This window comes from Medicago sativa, chromosome 6 (assembly GCF_051527215.1).
Source record: "Medicago sativa cultivar Bolivia chromosome 6, Bolivia_mono, whole genome shotgun sequence".
Taxonomy (NCBI): Eukaryota; Viridiplantae; Streptophyta; class Magnoliopsida; order Fabales; family Fabaceae; genus Medicago; species Medicago sativa.
In genome coordinates, this window is record NC_140754.1 from 5,078,932 (window position 1) to 5,099,778 (window position 20,847).

The 20,847-nt window shown below is 33.4% G+C and overlaps 1 protein-coding gene and 2 long non-coding RNA genes across 5 annotated transcripts; 2 read left to right on the forward strand and 1 right to left on the reverse strand.

Annotated features, from left to right (window-relative positions):
• Positions 1-1,173: 1,173 nt before the first annotated feature.
• On the reverse strand, positions 1,174-8,214 carry LOC146912257 (ABC transporter B family member 15-like). The gene is made up of 7 exons (XM_085720239.1): positions 7,967-8,214; positions 7,616-7,670; positions 7,348-7,526; positions 6,344-6,801; positions 5,150-5,690; positions 3,488-4,435; positions 1,174-2,822 (listed from the first exon to the last, which is right to left on the reverse strand). The coding sequence occupies exons 1-7, from the start codon at positions 8,204-8,206 to the stop codon at positions 1,419-1,421; spliced, it is 3,825 nt and encodes a 1,274-aa protein (XP_085576365.1). The 5' UTR covers positions 8,207-8,214; the 3' UTR covers positions 1,174-1,418.
• A 2,363-nt stretch (positions 8,215-10,577) lies between these two features.
• Positions 10,578-11,751, forward strand: LOC146912258 (uncharacterized). 2 transcript variants are annotated; one of them, XR_015016222.1, is made up of 4 exons: positions 10,578-10,898; positions 11,001-11,071; positions 11,376-11,460; positions 11,566-11,751. It is a non-coding gene; the product is annotated as an uncharacterized LOC146912258 (long non-coding RNA). The 2 variants fall into 2 exon arrangements; XR_015016223.1 differs by having other exon boundaries at positions 10,580-10,898; positions 11,581-11,751.
• Positions 11,752-13,077: 1,326 nt separating this feature from the next.
• Positions 13,078-19,574, forward strand: LOC146912259 (uncharacterized). Of its 2 annotated transcripts, none has more exons than XR_015016220.1 (5): positions 13,078-17,192; positions 17,295-17,368; positions 17,673-17,757; positions 17,863-18,048; positions 19,375-19,574. It is a non-coding gene; the product is annotated as an uncharacterized LOC146912259 (long non-coding RNA). The 2 variants fall into 2 exon arrangements; XR_015016221.1 differs by having other exon boundaries at positions 17,878-18,048.
• The last annotated feature ends 1,273 nt before the right edge of the window (positions 19,575-20,847 follow it).

Sequence of the window (20,847 nt, forward strand, 5' to 3'; positions counted from 1 at the left end):
TAGTTTGCAAAATTGTTTGAAATTGGAGAATAGTTATATTGAAATTTAAAAAAAAGAGACTAATATCATTAAAAAGGCGCACCACCGGGGGTACCGGACGCCTACAAGTGTCACACTACACCACTAGGTCGCAGCTAATTGTTTGAAATTTCTTAACTTAGACTGTATATAATGAATATTTTTCGGCCTTATACATATAATGAATATTTTATTTTTAGTCAAAAAACAAAGCTAACCCAACTTGAAATACTTTTTACATGATTAATTTTTTATAAGAAGCAACTTTGCACTACAATAAAACCTGATTCCCAACTCCTTAATGTTGAAAGACGGATAGTTAATGGAAGATTTGACTAGCTTAATCAATTCATCATTGTGCTCATTTTTCACCTTAAAGGTTGCTCTTTGGCACCTTCATATATTCTTTAGCTCTTTGGCAATCCACTTTAATTAACTTCAGGTATGATTTATGCTAGAAATCACTACAAATCACATGACTCATCATATATAGCTTCAATGTGAATTAACGAATCTTTCAAGGAACACTACATCATATATGAAATTTAGTAACACTTAAAAATTGTAACTAAATCAAAAACAAATGTTACTATTTAGATCTTGTAACATTTGATAAACGTTAGGTAAAGTCCATGTTACTAAATGGTTTTAGTAACCCTTGAGAGTCTAATTAGTAACATTTAAAAAATGTAACATTTTTAGTAGGTAATTCGTAGCCAATCTCTAGCAAACAAATTTTGGAGACTCGATCGAACCTGAGACCTTGAAAAAAGAGCACTCCCAAGGTCCCAAACTAACACTACCAGACCAACCCAATGGGTGCTATAAGTGATATTTAGGTATACGTAATAGATATTTTGAAACAAGTTGTGGCCTAAGCAGGACCAAGAGTGCTTATGTAGTGAGTGGTTGTTTCACATGAGTGATAATCTCCATCTCCTCTTCAATTCTTTCTTAGCTTCACATAAGTCTACATTTTAATGTTAGAGAGTGATGTATATATGAAAATCATTTGTAACAGAGGTGGAATAAGACTACTTCAATAAGAGGTAGAACAAGATTACAGTAAGTGTCATCTCCTTAACTCCCATTATTTTCAAGGTGGGAGCCAAGATTTTAATCATATATGATATTGAGAGCAAAGACCATACATAGTAAAAAGAAGATGTAACTATATTACAAAATAACTATATAGTAATTAACATAGGAATTGTCTTATGTTTGAAAAACCAACAGTTTTGATGATTGTACAAATGAAATTTTTTGGAAGCTAAAGGGCAACCAATTTCCCTAAACCTCCTCAATTTTATTTTGAATTTCACCTGTTATCACAGCAAGTACATTATCGATTCTTCTTTGTTGCTTCTCCCTTCAAACATGAAAAACGTAACATTGTTTATTTAGTTGATTTCTTGTGAAGAATCAGAAATTAAATTGTTTGGTCTTCTTTGCAGACTTACTAAAGAGTAATAAGCACCACTTGGCCCTTTTGACAACAAAGATGAATGTGTTCCTTTCTCAACAACACTTCCCTTATCCAAAACAACAATCAAATCACAATTTTGTATAGTACTCAACCTATGCGCCACAACTACACTTGTCCTTCCAACCATAACCCTTTCTAAAGCATTTTGGACTAAGTTCTCTGATTGACTATCAAGTGCACTTGTTGCTTCATCCAAAAGCAACACCTCTGGATTCTTCAATATAGCTCTAGCTATTGCAATTCTTTGTTTTTGACCACCACTAAATTGAACTCCTCTATCACCACACAATGTATCATAACCATCTTTTAAGCTTGATATAAAATCATGAGCACTTGCAGCCTTTGATGCCTCTATAATTTCATTCTCATCAACCTTATCATCATAAGCTCCATATGCAATATTTTCCCTTATGGTACCACTAAACAATGTTGGTTCTTGACTCACAAGTGCAATGTGTCTCCTTAATGACCTTAGATTATAAGTCTTTATGTCTCTACCATCAATTGTCACTATCCCTTTAAGTGGATCGTAGAATCTCTCAATAAGTCCTATGATTGTTGATTTTCCAGAACCACTCTCCCCTACCAAAGCGGTCGATTTTCCAGCATCAATTTTAATCGAGAACCCTTGAAAAATCATCACATTAGGTCTAGCCGGATATGCAAAATGTACATCAAAAAGTTCAATGATTCCTATTAATTTTTCAGCTTTGTAACCTCTCAAGTCATCCGGCTTGATTTTTGTATACCTATCGAGGATTGCGAAAACCGATCCAATGGCATCAGAGCCTTTAGCAAGATCACTCGTCATGCTACCGGCATCAGCAATAACTCTTCCTGTACTTACCAAAATCATAAAAGTCTCAAATAATGCCTTAGCCGAGATATAACCTTGCGACACAAGTTTTCCACCATACCAAAAGTCCAAAGCCCAAGTAGAATAATTGAGACATTGCGAACATGCAAGCCCAATACCTGCAAACCAAGACTGTCTAATATTTTCAAGACTCGGGCCTTGTTGGGCCTTTTCAAGCATTTTGAGAATTCTATCTTGAGATGAAAAAGCATTGATGGTTCTTAGATTTGAAACAGCTTCAGCAGCTATTTTGCTACACTGATCTTGAGCCTTGATGGCTTTGCTTGACATATTCTTAAGAAGGACACGCCTTGTGTAGAAACAACAAATGATAAGTGGTTGAACTGCTATCATAACAATGGCCAGTCTCCATGCAATGATTAGGCCCATTGTGAATGCTATTACCACTGCTGAAATTGTTTGTACTACTAGAGCCAATCTATCACCCACCAATGATCTTACCTGTGTTATTAATTGGAATAAAAAATGTTACATAAAGAATCACAATGCACAAGGTAGACGGGATAATTTGACAGCAACTTCACCTACCCCACATTTCTAAATATATCACTTTATTTTAACTTTATTTTTTCAAATTTTAGTATAGAAAATATTGAAAATTATTTTATTATTTTTATAAATATTTGAAACTTATAATAATGTGATATTTTTGCAATGGTAAACATAAAACATATGTTTTATGCAATTACCAAAAAAAAAATAGAAGCCACCGTAATTCACATAAGGGTGCCCAATATATGTGACACTTCAAAATATCCGCACAGCTTTTGAGTCGACTATGGGACTATGTGACATATTGGACACCCTTATGTGAATTTATATACAAGTACAAAATTGAAAGCATATTACAATTAAAGATAATTAAATTGGTGATACATTATACAAGCTCCATTACTTAAATATATCATGAGCTAACTATTTAACTAAAAAACACATTACTATTATCCATATGTAAACAAACTTTACTACTAAATATATTCCCCCATCTTACTACACTATGGTATTACTTCTTAAGTTAGTGTATTAAGTTCTTAATATATAGTTGTGATATTATATATATCTCTAGTAGAACATGCAAAGTTAAACAAAAATTGAAGAGAACATACCACATTGGCATCTTTGGCAAGTCTAGAGCAAACAGAACCTGTAGAATTTTGATCCTCATCAGACCAACCAACTTCAAAAGTGAGTATCTTGGTAAACATTCTTTCTCTAACCCTCTTAGTCAAGTACTCTCCCATGTAAGCAAAGCTATAATGTTGAAGCACATTAACAACCATTGAGATAACAGCCAACCCTAGGAAACAAAACGCATAGATCCTAATTTGCTTCTTGATCTCATCATGGTCCTCCAGAAAATAAACTGATATAACCGACCCCATTGCAAAAGAATATATAGGTTGAATCGCACCAAATAAAACCGCATTAAAACAACCCAAACATGCTTGCTTCCACTCTGGCCCATTCATGGCCAACAACCTTCGAAACGATGGAACCTCAACCTTCTCCCTTTTCTTATTGTACTTATGATCATTATTATTGTGATCATCAACTACAACATCATTATTAACAACATCTTCAACAACATTGTTATAATTAGCGATATCATCACCAACGTGTGTCATTGAGTTGAAAGAGCTAGAATGACTCACAAGTCTACGACTACTCGTGTTTTGCATGTGATCTCCATTCATGATAGATGGAGTGTCATCACTTTGGTCATTTCTAGTTCGTTGGAAACGAACAAGGGAGGTGTAAAGAGAATTGTCATTTTTCATGAGGCTTTCGTGAGATCCCGTTTCCATGACCAGACCATTTTGAACGACTGCAATAATATCAGCATTTTGGATGGTAGATAAGCGGTGAGCGATGATGATGGTGGTGCGTCCAACTGCAGCTTTGTCTAGAGCTTCTTGGACGACTCGTTCAGATTCAGAATCGAGTGCACTTGTTGCTTCGTCTAACAATAGAATTTTTGGCATTTTTATGATGGCTCTTGCAATTGCAATTCTTTGCTTTTGGCCCCCTGACATTTGAACTCCCCTCTCCCCAACCTGTAGTAGTAAACATACAATTAACATCTTTATTTTAACTTAACACAATAATTATATAATTTAGTAGAATTAGTTTGATTCATGTGAATTCTTACATTACAATTTTTTTTAAGAGATAATTTGTTATGTAGAGTAGAAGTGTTAGCATTAGTCTCTCCATGATATTGCTCGAAATTCATACAAGTCTCTCTTAGTAGTGTAAGCCACATACATTTCATTGAATAGAGATTGTGAAAAAGAGATTGCCAAATAGTGTCTTTCTAATTCTTCAATGATTTTTTATATTATAATTTAAATTATCAATTAAAAAATTACTTAAATTGCAGTAAAATAGGAACAATACACAAAACTAATCTAAAAATGTATTGTGTTTTGGGGTAACACTTTTTTCTTTCAATTTTACCCTTCACTTAGTTATTTTTTTTTTTACCATTTTATTGTTCATTGCAAACCAAAGCAAAAAAAAGACATGTCTTCTTAAAAAAAAAAACGTGCATGTGAGTTCCCATCTCAACGTTAGTGAGATATAATAGAAAGAAGACAAAACAATAGTGCACAAGTAAGACAAATCTTGGATCATGCAAAATTTAGTTTTCAACATTGGACCAATAAATCTCACGATTAAATTATATGAAGGTGTGATGTGACTTATTGATCTAATGGTAAAAAAAAAAAAACACTTGTGCATGTTAGACTTGCACATTTAGCACTAACCTGAGTATCATATCCTTGTGGCAACAATGAAATGAAATTATGAGCATTAGAAGCTTTAGCAGCATCCACAATTTCTTCATATGTAGCATCCTCTCTTCCAAAAAGTATATTCTCCTTAATACTTGTTGCAAATAAAGCAGGTTCTTGACTCACTAAACCCATTTGAGACCTAAGCCACTTAAGTTGGAACTTATGAATAGCAACTCCATCAAGAAGTATCTCTCCACCAATTGGATCATAAAATCTTTGCAAAAGTGATACAACTGTTGATTTTCCTGAACCACTTCCTCCTACTAATGCCACTGTTTTTCCTGATGGAACCTTTAAACAAAAATCATTTAAGACCACAATTTCTGGCCTTGATGGATACACAAATTCAACATGGTTGAACTCAACTTCCCCCAAGACTTCCTCTAGAATTTCACCTTCCATATTTTCAGAATCAATCTTTGGAACTTGTTTTATCATTTCCATTATTCTTTCTCCTGCTGCACTTGCTTCCGAGAAGTACTTCACATTTGATAAACCAGCTCCGAAAGCCCTGTCTCATAAGGAAAATATATAATTAATAAAAAAAGATGCACAAATTAAGCACAAGGTTTTAAATGGCGATCAAGTCAGGATCATTGATATAGTTGAGAATCACAGTAAGATACGACCAATGAGGTCATGGAGACTTAATAACCATGATGGCAAGGCCACACTTGTGATCGGTACATTGAGTTTGGATTGTGTGCAGTGTGACTGCACGCAATAGGTCACATCTTAACCATCTGATTTCAATGCAAATTTTAGTTATTTTATTTTATTTTTAAATTTATAATTTTGAGGTCGAAATTTGGATAGTTGGATCTTGTCCAAATATGGCCAACTACGTGCAGTCGTGGAGTTGTGATTGCACACGACCTAGACCCTTATACCTTAAGCTCACAAAGTAAGAAACGTTTGAGCTGTCAATACTAGAACAAGTTTAATTAGCGACAGAAAATAGAAATGAAAAAATTGAATTAATCAGCGACGAAAAGTTAGCATATAGAAAAACATGAAGTCCGTCTCTATGTGTTTTTTTCAGAAAAAAAAACACAGAGAGACGGACTTAATGTTTTTCTATATGCTAACTTTTCGTCGCTGATTCAACCTTTTCTGAATAGTATTAATTGAATGGAATGAGATAAAGGGTTAAAGTATAATTACAATCCTCCAAGTGTTATTGAAATTCCAACTGAATAAACGGTACCGCCTTTAGCACCATGATACATGACCATTCTGCTACCATAATAGGATATCAAAGACCATACAGCAAAAACAAGACCATTGCTTCCTATGCCTAAGCCTTTAGCTAAGCCTTGTTTCAATCCCAACTTCACTGATCCTTCCAAAGCATTAGAGAAAGCATTTATGGTTTTGCTTTCTCCTGCAAAGGAATAAACCGTTCTAATTGAAGATATTGCTTGTTCTGCTATTGTACCGGCTTTATTGTACTCTTCTCTAATTTTTCTAGCCAACCCCATTGAAATTCTTCCATACATGAAACCAGGAATCACTAGTACTACCAAAAAAGGGAACCCAACAATTGCCAATCTCCATAACAATGCAAATGCTGCTATGTAGCTTCCAAGGAACATAGATGCATTCATCAAAAAATTTGGAACCTATATAAGTTTCAGATTGTAAGAAATTAACTAACTGTTAATGTCATATATATAAGAGAAATGATATTTGTACAACCATTTTTGTACAACTTTCTCTCTCATACTCACATTATCTTCTTATTCTCTCTCTTCCTTTTTCTCTCTCCATTGTTTTTGACCAATGAGAAGAGAGAACAACAAGGTTGTCCCAAAAGTTGTACCAAAATAGTTGTTCAAATATCATTACTCTATATATAATCATATGAAATTTAATGTGAAATAGGCTTTTAAGTATGCTTTCGGGCATAAGTCAGGCCAGACACTTAAAAAATAATTTAGGTCAGGTAATAGACCAGACTCAGGCCTTAGAGTATTATAATAGGTCAGACCTATTTAATCTAAGTATGGTCTGATATAAAAATTGATATGCTACCATAATATTAATAGGTCAAATGAGTTTGTATTTTGTGGTACCTTTTCACTTTTTGATGACATGGCCTGATCTATTTTCATCCCTATATAGAAAACAAAATTGATATAAAGTAAAACAAATTTTACTTTTTATACCTTTTCACTGAGAACATCTTGAATCACTAGGCTGTCGTTAGAGACACTGGTGATGACTTCTGATGTGCTTGTAACATGCAAATCAAAGTATGCTACTTCTTGTCTTAGAACTGCTTTTAAGTACCTAGCTCTCATTCTTGCTGCTTGTCTTTCACCTGTTCTTGTCCAACAATAACCCTCTAAAGAAGGTATAATGTTAATGCTTGTGTATCATACGCAAATTAAAGAGAAGTCAAAACCAAAAACAGTAACAAAACTGAAAACTCACCAAAGAAGCAAGTAACAAAAGAGGCACATGCCAAATATAAAAAAAGAACAGCATTCTGCATCAAAAAGTTAATAAAATTAAACCAACTAAGGCTAATGTTATTTTCATTAATGTTTTCTCTACATGTTTGAAGAAGGGAAAGTATTGAAGAAACTATTATAGAAGTCACATATGTTTTCATCATAGAATGATTCATGCAAAGGTATAACCCCAACAAAAACTACTTTAATGATAAGAGCAATTTCAAGGGAAAGTGCTCTGGTAATCCAGAGTTTAGCCGGAATGCAAGTAAAGTCTGACTAAAGATTGTTCTGATTCGATCAGAGCTAGAGAGAGAGTGAGAGAGAGAACCTTATTGATGTCATGGACAAAATTGTTGCTTGATGTGCCAGAAGCACTACCAATAGAGTTCATAAGTCTGCCTGCAATAAACAACAACAAAGGAACTGATATGCCATCACCAATGGCACCAATCAAACCAAAAACCATGAAAAACCAATCAATAGCATCTGCATGCATGAAAATGGACTTAAAAGAACCATTTTTCTTCTTCTTAGGAATGCAAACATTTTTCTGATCAGCACCACCCATTTGGCTTGTTGTACACTTCTCTTTTCTAAGAAAAACAACTTAGTAAGATTTTTCTGACAACTATATATTAGTGCTTGGTTCTAAGACAAGCTTTCAATATGATCTTGTCTTGTTTGTTATTCAATGCTGTAACATTTTTGTGTGATTCATGATAACACGTGGAGTTGCTTATATAACACGTGGAGTTGTACACTTTTAGTTTTACAAAGCAATATTAATTGCTCATTTTATGATTCTACCCTATAATTAATACTCCCTCCGTCCCATATTACTTGACCTATTTAGAATGTTTGCACTATTCATGTAACATGCTTTGACTCTATTTTTCTACTAATATATAAAAACAAAATATAGCATATAAGATGTTGTTAGATTCGTCTCGATTAATATTTTCAAAATATCAAATTTTTGTAATTTTTTCTACTAGATTATTAAAGAAATTTAAGTTTAAAATTGTGCATTGGCATACGTGACAGAGTCAACTAGGTCAAGTAATATGGGACGGAGGGAGTATTACTTTTGTCTCAACTCAAGTCAACCATAACCCTTTGTAAAGCATCTTGCATTAATTTCTCTGACTATCAAGTTCAATGTGTTTCTTTGATGACCTATATTCTTGTCTCTATTATAAGATAAAGTTTATTTTTTAATTCATTCAATAAATTATGTATTTAGTTTAGGAAAATGCTATGCTGCCCTTAGAACATCATTTAAATATCCAAAAATAGTAACTTTTATATTGAAAGTTTTTTAGTTATGACTTTTACGTATATTTAATTTGTATTTTCAAGATAAAGTTTCTTTTCGTGGGTTCCTTACATCATTTATTTTAAAAACTAGATACATCATTTATTGAATGAATTAAAAAAATAAATTTTCTCTTATAATATAAACTAGAGAGAATATGTATATATATCATACATTGTCAATTATCCCTTTAAATGGATAATAAATCTTTCAAATAAAAAAAACTTTCAAATATTCCTTTCATTGTCATACCCTATGTATATACCATTCATTGTCAATTATTCCTTTATAAGTTGTATTTTGACTTGAGTTGGAGATTGTCATAATAGAATATTATTTTCTTGTCGTTAGTCTTTTGATTTGATCATCCACAATTTTGTTGTACATTAATTTTTTATAAAGTTGGTAATGTGTATCATCCTTTCACTTGCATTTGACTATTTTCATTGCTTTCATCACCACAAGTCCTTATCCAATGTTCATTTTGGAGTAGTTAGTTATTTGTGTCAACGATACTTTTTTTTTTCCTTTCTTTTATGTATATAGCAACTTGTTAGAGTCGTGATTAAGTTGTTATATTTCTGAATCTAGATTTTAATTGGACATTTTTTTTTTTAAAGAAAAGCTTTGGTTAGACATGTTACTTGTTAGAGTTTGTGAGCTAACTTGCAAAACAGAAATTAAAAATTGTATAATATAGTAATAATTACATTAGTGAAAATAAAGATAATTAAACTAGAATCTCAAACCATATTGAAGAAAACATTAATCTCAATGTTTTTTTTTCTTTCTGAGAGAACATTAATCTCAATGTTGATTTTTTTTTTTTTTGTACAAATATTTTCTGGGGACATGATTTATAGTTATACACAAAGTGACCTATTAGGCTGTTACTAAGTAGAACTAAAAAATAACTAATCACATCAACTAGTTTTTTATCAAGTCAAATTAAGGTAGAATAAGATGATGTGAAGTTATCATCATGTTGAGCCTGACATCATCTTACTTGGCCTGGGTTGTTGGACCATATGCATCTCTTGATCTGATTAATTCATGTCACGTACTGAAAACTCTTACTCTTAATTTCAGCTTTCATGTACAAATCAACAAGAAAAAAATTAACATTGACATGTGGGTTTCTCCAAATATCAATTAGCTCCTAAAAGCAGCTTCTAATTAAGTGCTTATTCATAATATGAAAACAACATAGGAAAAGTGTTTTTTTATATATACATCTAAATACTTTTATAAAACAAAGATGAGTCTAAAATTTTAATTAGTAGGGCAAGATTATATATGTGAGCTCCAGCCACTAGATTACTTGATAATATATCATTATTAGTAAGTGTCCCTTGTAGATAATTAAGTTAATGAGCCGAAGGACGTTGAAGAAGCTATAATGTTAGGAGGTTTGTATTTGGCCAGGATTCGGTTGTTTCGGTTTAGACTAAGGACGTTACACTCGGTTCAGATTATATATGTAATATCTCGCTTAACAACACTGTCATTTGTCATTTATTTGTGTCAGCTATTTTTCAAATTATCTATGAGATTTTAAGCAAGGGCAAAATGGGTATTTGCCAACCAAGAGATTGTTTAATAGGAAAATTCTAAAATTTTCCACACAATTCCATCCATTTCTCTCTCTAAAACATTTCCATAATTTCTTCCCCTTCTCTCTCTAAAACCCATCGGCCATCATCTTCTTCAACCCTCTCTATCACAAATTTTTCATTTCTTCATGAAATCATCAAAATTAAGCAACAAATAGGTTCCTTGTGGTGCTATTACAAGTGTTTAGCAAGCAAAATTCATCCTTCCCTCTCCTTGAAGCAAAAACAGCCCCTTCTCCCATTACCATTCATAATCTTCATTTTGGCCCCAATCTCATGGAAATCATCAAATAAGCTAGCTTTTGGAGTACCCATGATGGAATGAACATTAAGTAAGTGTCAAGCTCTTTCTTCTCTTCCTTTTCCATGAAAATCAATCTATCCACCTCACCTCTAATGCTACCTTTGTTAAAATTGTTTAATTCAATGTCTAGGAATGCAATATATGTTGTGGTGGTGGTGGTGAGTTGTTTGATGCATAAGGAGCTTATGAATGACATTCATGGTGAGTTTACTAGTAAGTTGAATTTTTGGAGAAATGGATTGAAAGTAGAAGCATGGAACTTAAGAAAATTATTATGGAAAAGTGATTTAACAACCTTGATAAGTTGTTATTGATGTATTTTGAGTTGTGTTTGTTGCTATAAGTAGTTATAATTGAAATTCATGATTTTGAGACGAATATTCGCATGATCTTCATTGGCTCATATATGCTGTTGTGTAATCCATAATTGAGTAACTTTTGGATTTTTGGATTCTACGCTTAATTCCCTTCAGTTTGGATATAAATTTTGTATGTTTCGGATTAGGAACGAACTCAGAAAATGCGTTTGAAGTTGTGAATTTATGCTGAAAAAAACTATTACGGGTTTGGAACAGGACTCCACTAAAATGGTAAGAACTCTCTCCCTGTAACTCCGAATCAAGTGGTTGTTGTTGCTATGGTTAGCTAACGAAATTTCGGACGTTTTGGCACCCGTTTCACTGATTTTGGTCCAGTATTGAAATCTGTAGATAATTTTGAAGTTGATGGCAGAAGTAGGATTTTGTGCTGAACCGAGATTCAAGTTGGTGATGAATTAAGCGGTTGCAGTTTTGGACTGCTATTCGGATGACCGAATAGAGGCAGTGGCGAAGATGCTCAATTGATGCTTATAATTGTTCCAGAGTTTGGAATAAGATAAGGTGAGTTCCCTTAGATAGAAAAACTTCCCTTTGGGTAGTTATATTATGCCACTAGAATGATAGTTTATGAATTGATATATATTAGAACATAATTTAGTGACAATATGATTTAAGGTTCACACCCTTGCTAGTGTACTCTAAAATAGTTTTTATGTTGATAAATATGCTTATGGTAATGAAGGAGTTAGAGGAAAATTATTATGATAAGTTTTACGTGAGTATGAATAAATATGCAATTTCGGCTAACATTCCGGAAAGTGAGAATTGTTGGATTTTATTACTTATTTCGACTCTTAGCTAATATAAATTATACTTTTAAGGTGATATGATGGTTTGGTTTGGCTAAGACTCTAAATTCTCATTTTTAATGAATATGTGTATATAGCCGAAATTGTATTATGAATATCCTCTGATCCTATACTACCATAGTGTATATTTATTTGTGTAAAAGAATGTTTAGAGTAAATTAGCCATTGGAACAAATCATTCATGAGTAGATTTCCAATCATTGGAAAGAAAAGAATTCTAAGTATGGAAGCTCGACTTAATTAGTCGAATTTAGTTTATCAGGATATGGGGAAAATCTTATAACATTTTATGAATGGCATATGATAACGATATGCCTAGAACCTGAATAGGTTAGTATAAGAGATAATTTTAGAATAAAGACGAAATTACTACGTCTATATTATTAGACTCAGAATGTTATTACTATAAGGAAATCAGTTAAGATAAGTTATTCCTCTCTAGATCCCCGTCAGTAGTGGAGTTGAGGATTAACTCAGTTATCAGAGAATCAGTTCAATTTATAATATTAAATAATTTATAAGTCATGGCTTTCGCTATTCCCGCCAGTTGGATACGAAAGGTTCCCGCCAGTTGGAACGGGCACTATCCGTAAGGATGACCACATGACAATAAGAGGAGTCCGGTATCCCCGTCAGTTGGGTTCCCGCCAGTTGGAAATTAATACCGGTCAGAGTGGAATAAATTCCGGGGTTACTCCACCTGGGTTTATTCCGTAAAATCAACTCAGATAATATTGTTTGTTCAACGCTAACATTTCTAACATAATATGACAGACATTATGATTATAATTATGATTATGAGTTGAGTATTAGTATCAGGATTATATCAGTCTTTTAGATAGCGATCCTAGTTATCCCCCGATCGCTCAGTTATGCATGATAAAACTGCATAAACCCAAAATGGTTGAGTTTAGAGACAAATGGCGATCCTAGGTTCCCTGAGATTGCCTACAGCCTAGGATAGGTGGAACTCACTGAGACATCCCGTCTCACCCCAATCCCTTTTATTTTATTTCAGAGTCACAGGTGGATCGCAAGCAGGGCAGTTCGTGATGAAGTAGAAGAAGAAGCTGGACAATTATATTTACTTGTCATTGCATGTATGTTGTACACGTCAGTGGTACTATTTTAAATGTATAGACAAGTAGTTTTATGATATGTTCAGAAGAAATTTTATTATTGTAATTTTAATGTATCCAATGCCAAGTTTAACGAGCATACTAGATATCCTAGGTAATTTCTAGTATGGGTGTTACAATTTGGTATCAGAGCCTGGTTGATTCAGATCGTGTCTTGGGTCATTAGAATTCAATAAAATGCAGTGGGACCATTGGGTTCCGGATGTTTATTCTAAATGTCATATCTACCTGAGCCTGATCAACTCAATCTAGTATATGACAGTTAGAACGAATGTCTGAGAGCTGAATAGGACCTAGGAGGAATGAAGCATAAGAAGAAGGAAAGTCAGGGTGTTAGGTTTATAGGGAATTTTGCTAAGGAAGTATTCGACGCCAGAGGGTGGCTAATAAACTGTGAAGCTGAAGATTCTTCAAGCACATAAGGGAAATGTTAAGATTAAGACGGAGTACTATGTATTGTTGAACGACACTTTTTATGTGGATACCGTAGAAGTAAGATATTCAGGGTGACTAAGGGATAATTGCAACTTTGACAGGAGCCGCAATATAAGAGGCATAAGTAAGGTATAAAAGAAATGAGTATTTCTAAAGGCGTAACTAGAACTGCGGGATCAGAAGATGAACTTGATATGAGAAAATTATCTGATGAACAATGGAATTCATAAACTCTCGGTGGGTGTAGAGTATGTAAGAAGTGAAAGACTTGAATGCCGAAACGAGCTGGATTTTGATGCTTGAACTGTTAAGTGAACTAATTAAGGAATAAGTAAATTATTTTGGAGCAGACAAGGAAACCCCGATGTGAGCAGTGAATGGACGACGTAAGTTAGATAAACTATGTCGGGTTAGTCAAACCTCCCAAATCTAAAGTGCTAGATTTATGAATTAGAAAGTGAAGATGCTATGCAGCATAAGAGTCAAGAAGGATGAATAAATAGTAGTGGAAAGATCCTTACAGATTAGAACACGAATTGGATGCATTTTTTAGCAAGGAATTGCAGAAAAGTTAAACTAATAAGGATTGTACGCTAAGGAAATTGAATAAGACCTCTTGCATTTATCATGATATTAAGTTGTTCTTCGAACTAAGAAATACAAGTATAACAGTAAGTGGAAAGAGATCCCAGTAATGGTCAGAGACAAGATGTAAATTTTCGATCGGAACGGAAAATAAAGATTTAATAATAATAAGTTGCGGAAGTTCGGTGAACTAATGGACGAATGATGTCAAGTTCTTTCAACGGAATGTCGAGGACAAGAATGTATTAACGCAAGAATACAATAGGTTGATGTGTTAAAGATTAAATCAAGATTTTTGAATTTGAAAATTATTTTAAGGTTCTGCTACAGGAAAAATTGTCGCTAGTGTAAAAGAGTTAAGAATGAAGTAAAGTATTGAGCAATTAAACATTTTTATCTGATGATTTTTCTGATGCAAATGTCTTGAAAACCAAAAGAATGATTTTGTTAACTAGATCGAATTTTGGGAGTCGAAGTTATTACAGAGGAGATCGTAAGTGTAATGTAACTGTCAATACAGACAAGAACAAACTAAATGGAAATAAGCCTCGAATATTCAAGTATGTTTTAGTTCATAAATAATGTGAATGTGAGAATCATTCAAGGAACACTTTGAGAAAACAAGTATGTAGTGCATGTTTAAAGAAAAAATTGCAGTATTTGAAAATGACTCGTCAGTGATTATAAGTCGGTGCTCAAAATAGCAAGAAGTGTAAAGTTAGCCCCATGTTCATAACATGTAGTAATGAGATGGAGAAATTTACAGTATGGTTGGAGTAGTACGCCTAAGCAAAGTGAACTAATAAATCAGAGTAGCGCAGCGAGATATTAATCAGCAAGAAGTAACATAATGTGCAAAAGTTTAAGACTTTGAATGAGACATTCATGGGAAATCTTAAGAGACGAATTAAACAATTTTTCAAACCGCATGATTCAAAGATATAAAAAGTTCAAGTAGTAAGAGTAGGATGAAGGTGTTCCTACCTTATTAAATATAAGAAATTGGAATCACCTATAGTATGTAACCCGGTTAATCGACGCCATGATTTCGTTGAATGACTTAGAAGTATCAGATTAGTTAAAAGGAGTCATGTATGAGGCAAAGATATAAATGTTGTATCTTGAAGATTTTATTTTTATTTTGGTTTGAAATACTATCATGGAATATCAGGTATATTAACGTGTATCTGAGGGAACATATACTATTTAGAATATGAATGCAAATGCTTGAATGCAATTTTAGTCGTGAAGTTCAGGAATCTAAACTCCATATTTTTTTGAGATAAAGAAAAGATTGATATCACACAAGTTAGAAAAATTATGTGAGCTACGGTATGGGACTATGCATGTTCAGGTTATGAGTATGGAATTAAGAAAAAGATGATAAGACATTCCCCAGAGTAACAGCTATAACAATATTGTTCAAGAATGAAATGTATTTTTTGAACATATAAGTTCAAGAGAAGATCTATGATGATACTTTTTACTCATCCTAATATGATCAAGGTGTATCGTGATTGATTTAAATTCTGGTATAGAAGAAGCAAAGTTGAATGACTACAAATATATGTTATGTGTTAAGCTATCAGTTGTACTACCTCGTGTATTGTGTACTCGCCAGTCAGTGCACCATTCTCATATAAGATTTATATATTTAATGTACTCGCCAGTTAGTACACTATGTATTTAAATCTGATTTATGGATTGTACTCGTCAGTTAGTACTTCCAACAGATGTTAGAGGTAGCACAATGTTGAGTTTATTCATATAAAACATAACAGACATCAGAAGTAACATTTACCTATTTATGTATTGATTAACGGAGAAAGTTGGAACAATTCTTACTTTCGATGAAATAAACATGATGTCAGATATTGCTCAGAGTAGGGACGATCTTATACAGAGTATGATATGATTATCATTATAAGACCTCGTTATTTGGGGCATGGTACAGAAATAAAATTTTATTGGGACCAGACATAGCATGAAAGATCGCTCAAAGGTCATATCCGTCCAAGACAAGATAAAAGTTGACGAAGTCGATAGAAGTGTTACTTTAGTAAACGTATGAGATTTTTCAAGAATTCAGTAAAGGTAAACAAGTAGGAGTAACCTAAGACAATTTATAAAGAGTATGTGGAACAAGGAATTTACTCGAAAGATATCAGATGCATCGGTTAGCTTTACAATCCACTATGTTCGGAATGTGTATAATGTATTTCACAAATCACAGATAAGAAGGTTATTATCGAATCTTTTCGACATATGAGATTGGAAAACATGTCAAGGAATCGGTTTAACATATTAATTCAAGTAAGTTGTATCTATGGCTAGGTAGTCGGAAGACTTTATGTAACAAGGGAAACCGATAATTTAGTTGAATAAAGAGAATCAGTTGGTAACAGACATATGTGGAAGTCTAAGATCGAAAGTATTGAGGAATTATTTGTACTTATTATCAGGTAAAATCTAAATTTCGAGGACGAAATTTTCTTAAGGGGGGTAGAGTGTAATATCTCGCTTAACAACACTGTCATTTGTCATTTATTTGTGTCAGCTATTTTTCAAATTATCTATGAGATTTTAAGCAAGGGCAAAATGGGTATTTGCCAACCAAGAGATTGTTTAATAGGAAAATTCTAAAATTTTCCACACAATTCCATCCATTTCTCTCTCTAAAACATTTCCATAATTTCTTCCCCTTCTCTCTCTAAAACCCATCGGCCATCATCTTCTTCAACCCTCTCTATCACAAATTTTTCATTTCTTCATGAAATCATCAAAATTAAGCAACAAATAGGTTCCTTGTGGTGCTATTACAAGTGTTTAGCAAGCAAAATTCATCCTTCCCTCTCCTTGAAGCAAAAACAGCCCCTTCTCCCATTACCATTCATAATCTTCATTTTGGCCCCAATCTCATGGAAATCATCAAATAAGCTAGCTTTTGGAGTACCCATGATGGAATGAACATTAAGTAAGTGTCAAGCTCTTTCTTCTCTTCCTTTTCCATGAAAATCAATCTATCCACCTCACCTCTAATGCTGCCTTTGTTAAAATTGTTTAATTCAATGTCTAGGAATGCAATATATGTTGTGGTGGTGGTGGTGGTGAGTTGTTTGATGCATAAGGAGCTTATGAATGACATTCATGGTGAGTTTACTAGTAAGTTGAATTTTTGGAGAAATGGATTGAAAGTAGAAGCATGGAACTTAAGAAAATTATTATGGAAAAGTGATTTAACAACCTTGATAAGTTGTTATTGATGTATTTTGAGTTGTGTTTGTTGCTATAAGTAGTTATAATTGAAATTCATGATTTTGAGACGAATATTCGCATGATCTTCATTGGCTCATATATGCTGTTGTGTAATCCATAATTGAGTAACTTTTGGATTTTTGGATTCTACGCTTAATTCCCTTCAGTTTGGATATAAATTTTGTATGTTTCGGATTAGGAACGAACTCAGAAAATGCGTTTGAAGTTGTGAATTTATGCTGAAAAAAACTATTACGGGTTTGGAACAGGACTCCACTAAAATGGTAAGAACTCTCTCCCTGTAACTCCGAATCAAGTGGTTGTTGTTGCTATGGTTAGCTAACGAAATTTCGGACGTTTTGGCACCCGTTTCACTGATTTTGGTCCAGTATTGAAATCTGTAGATAATTTTGAAGTTGATGGCAGAAGTAGGATTTTGTGCTGAACCGAGATTCAAGTTGGTGATGAATTAAGCGGTTGCAGTTTTGGACTGCTATTCGGATGACCGAATAGAGGCAGTGGCGAAGATGCTCAATTGATGCTTATAATTGTTCCAGAGTTTGGAATAAGATAAGGTGAGTTCCCTTAGATAGAAAAACTTCCCTTTGGGTAGTTATATTATGCCACTAGAATGATAGTTTATGAATTGATATATATTAGAACATAATTTAGTGACAATATGATTTAAGGTTCACACCCTTGCTAGTGTACTCTAAAATAGTTTTTATGTTGATAAATATGCTTATGGTAATGAAGGAGTTAGAGGAAAATTATTATGATAAGTTTTACGTGAGTATGAATAAATATGCAATTTCGGCTAACATTCCGGAAAGTGAGAATTGTTGGATTTTATTACTTATTTCGACTCTTAGCTAATATAAATTATACTTTTAAGGTGATATGATGGTTTGGTTTGGCTAAGACTCTAAATTCTCATTTTTAATGAATATGTGTATATAGCCGAAATTGTATTATGAATATCCTCTGATCCTATACTACCATAGTGTATATTTATTTGTGTAAAAGAATGTTTAGAGTAAATTAGCCATTGGAACAAATCATTCATGAGTAGATTTCCAATCATTGGAAAGAAAAGAATTCTAAGTATGGAAGCTCGACTTAATTAGTCGAATTTAGTTTATCAGGATATGGGGAAAATCTTATAACATTTTATGAATGGCATATGATAACGATATGCCTAGAACCTGAATAGGTTAGTATAAGAGATAATTTTAGAATAAAGACGAAATTACTACGTCTATATTATTAGACTCAGAATGTTATTACTATAAGGAAATCAGTTAAGATAAGTTATTCCTCTCTAGATCCCCGTCAGTAGTGGAGTTGAGGATTAACTCAGTTATCAGAGAATCAGTTCAATTTATAATATTAAATAATTTATAAGTCATGGCTTTCGCTATTCCCGCCAGTTGGATACGAAAGGTTCCTGCCAGTTGGAACGGGCACTATCCGTAAGGATGACCACATGACAATAAGAGGAGTCCGGTATCCCCGTCAGTTGGGTTCCCGCCAGTTGGAAATTAATACCGGTCAGAGTGGAATAAATTCCGGGGTTACTCCACCTGGGTTTATTCCGTAAAATCAACTCAGATAATATTGTTTGTTCAACGCTAACATTTCTAACATAATATGACAGACATTATGATTATAATTATGATTATGAGTTGAGTATTAGTATCAGGATTATATCAGTCTTTTAGATAGCGATCCTAGTTATCCCCCGATCGCTCAGTTATGCATGATAAAACTGCATAAACCCAAAATGGTTGAGTTTAGAGACAAATGGCGATCCTAGGTTCCCTGAGATTGCCTACAGCCTAGGATAGGTGGAACTCACTGAGACATCCCGTCTCACCCCAATCCCTTTTATTTTATTTCAGAGTCACAGGTGGATCGCAAGCAGGGCAGTTCGTGATGAAGTAGAAGAAGAAGCTGGACAATTATATTTACTTGTCATTGCATGTATGTTGTACACGTCAGTGGTACTATTTTAAATGTATAGACAAGTAGTTTTATGATATGTTCAGAAGAAATTTTATTATTGTAATTTTAATGTATCCAATGCCAAGTTTAACGAGCATACTAGATATCCTAGGTAATTTCTAGTATGGGTGTTACAATATATTTTCTCGGTTTCATTTAGTCAAATCACTGTCTATTTCAAAAGGAAAATGCTATGTTTCCCGACAAATAACTTCCCGAAGCTATCACGATAGGGTAAATTAACCGTGTGGACCACCTTTTGTGCTTTCCATCAACCCATGTATTGTTGTAAATAACCAAATCCAACGATTACCATACATTCATTCCTTCGCTAGAAATAGCATCACTGATTTCAAAAACATAACATGTTGATTTTAATAAATAATACCAACTTTGGGTATACTTTAGTTAAATCACAAGAGTAGAATTGTGCGTAATTAGAGATGTACATCAACAATGTTATGTTAGATGTTTTTATGAGGTCGAATCAACTAGCCATTTGTTCGCATCTTGTCCAAAGACATAAAAAATTTGAAGTTTGGTTTTCAAGTGGTTGGACTTGCATTTATCTGGGTAGGGATGTGAAGTGTTAAACAATTTCCTTCTCTTCAATTCTATCCGTAGAAGTAAGAAAGGCGAAAAGGTGTCTCATCTAGCGTGGTTGACGACAACGGCTTGGTGTTTTTTGTTAGAAAGAAATGACATACTTTTCAATGGGAAAGTGGGTGATCCATTGTAGGTGACAATATTGGCTACATGCTTTTATGCTTACAGTGGGAGACAGTTCTGGCTACCTTTGATAAGTGACTTAGACTGCACTTTTTGGAGTTGTTTTTCATGTTTGTAGTGTTTATATACCTTTACATTTGTAATAGTAGTTGTACTTGTTAACTTTTATGCAGCTTTGCACAACTTATGCTTTAGCTTGTTGATTAATAAAATTCTTGATTATAGGAAGGAAAAAAGGATTGTGAGCAATTCCTTTGTTATAATAGAAAAATACATTCTTTGTGAAAACCCAATTTCTGGTCTTGAAAATTTTGATATTATACATGCATAAAATTGTTTAGAAGTATATTTTTAGAGTTGTAACTTTTTGCAAGCATTTTGTTGTATATAGAGTTCGGTATGGTTTGATGTCCATGGACCGGCTCTTTTAACCCGTATCTGGTGTGAAAGGAATTATACCCTACACGTCAACAATTATACCTTTACCTTTACAAACCATAAAAAAATACCAATTCTAACCTTTTAAGAAATCTCACCCATTCACCCTATCATGCTTTGATCCCATCAAATTGATGTGTGAGGTGGAGAGGTTGAGAAGATGTGATGAATGGGTCTCCAACATGAGTTCAACTTGAACCTTA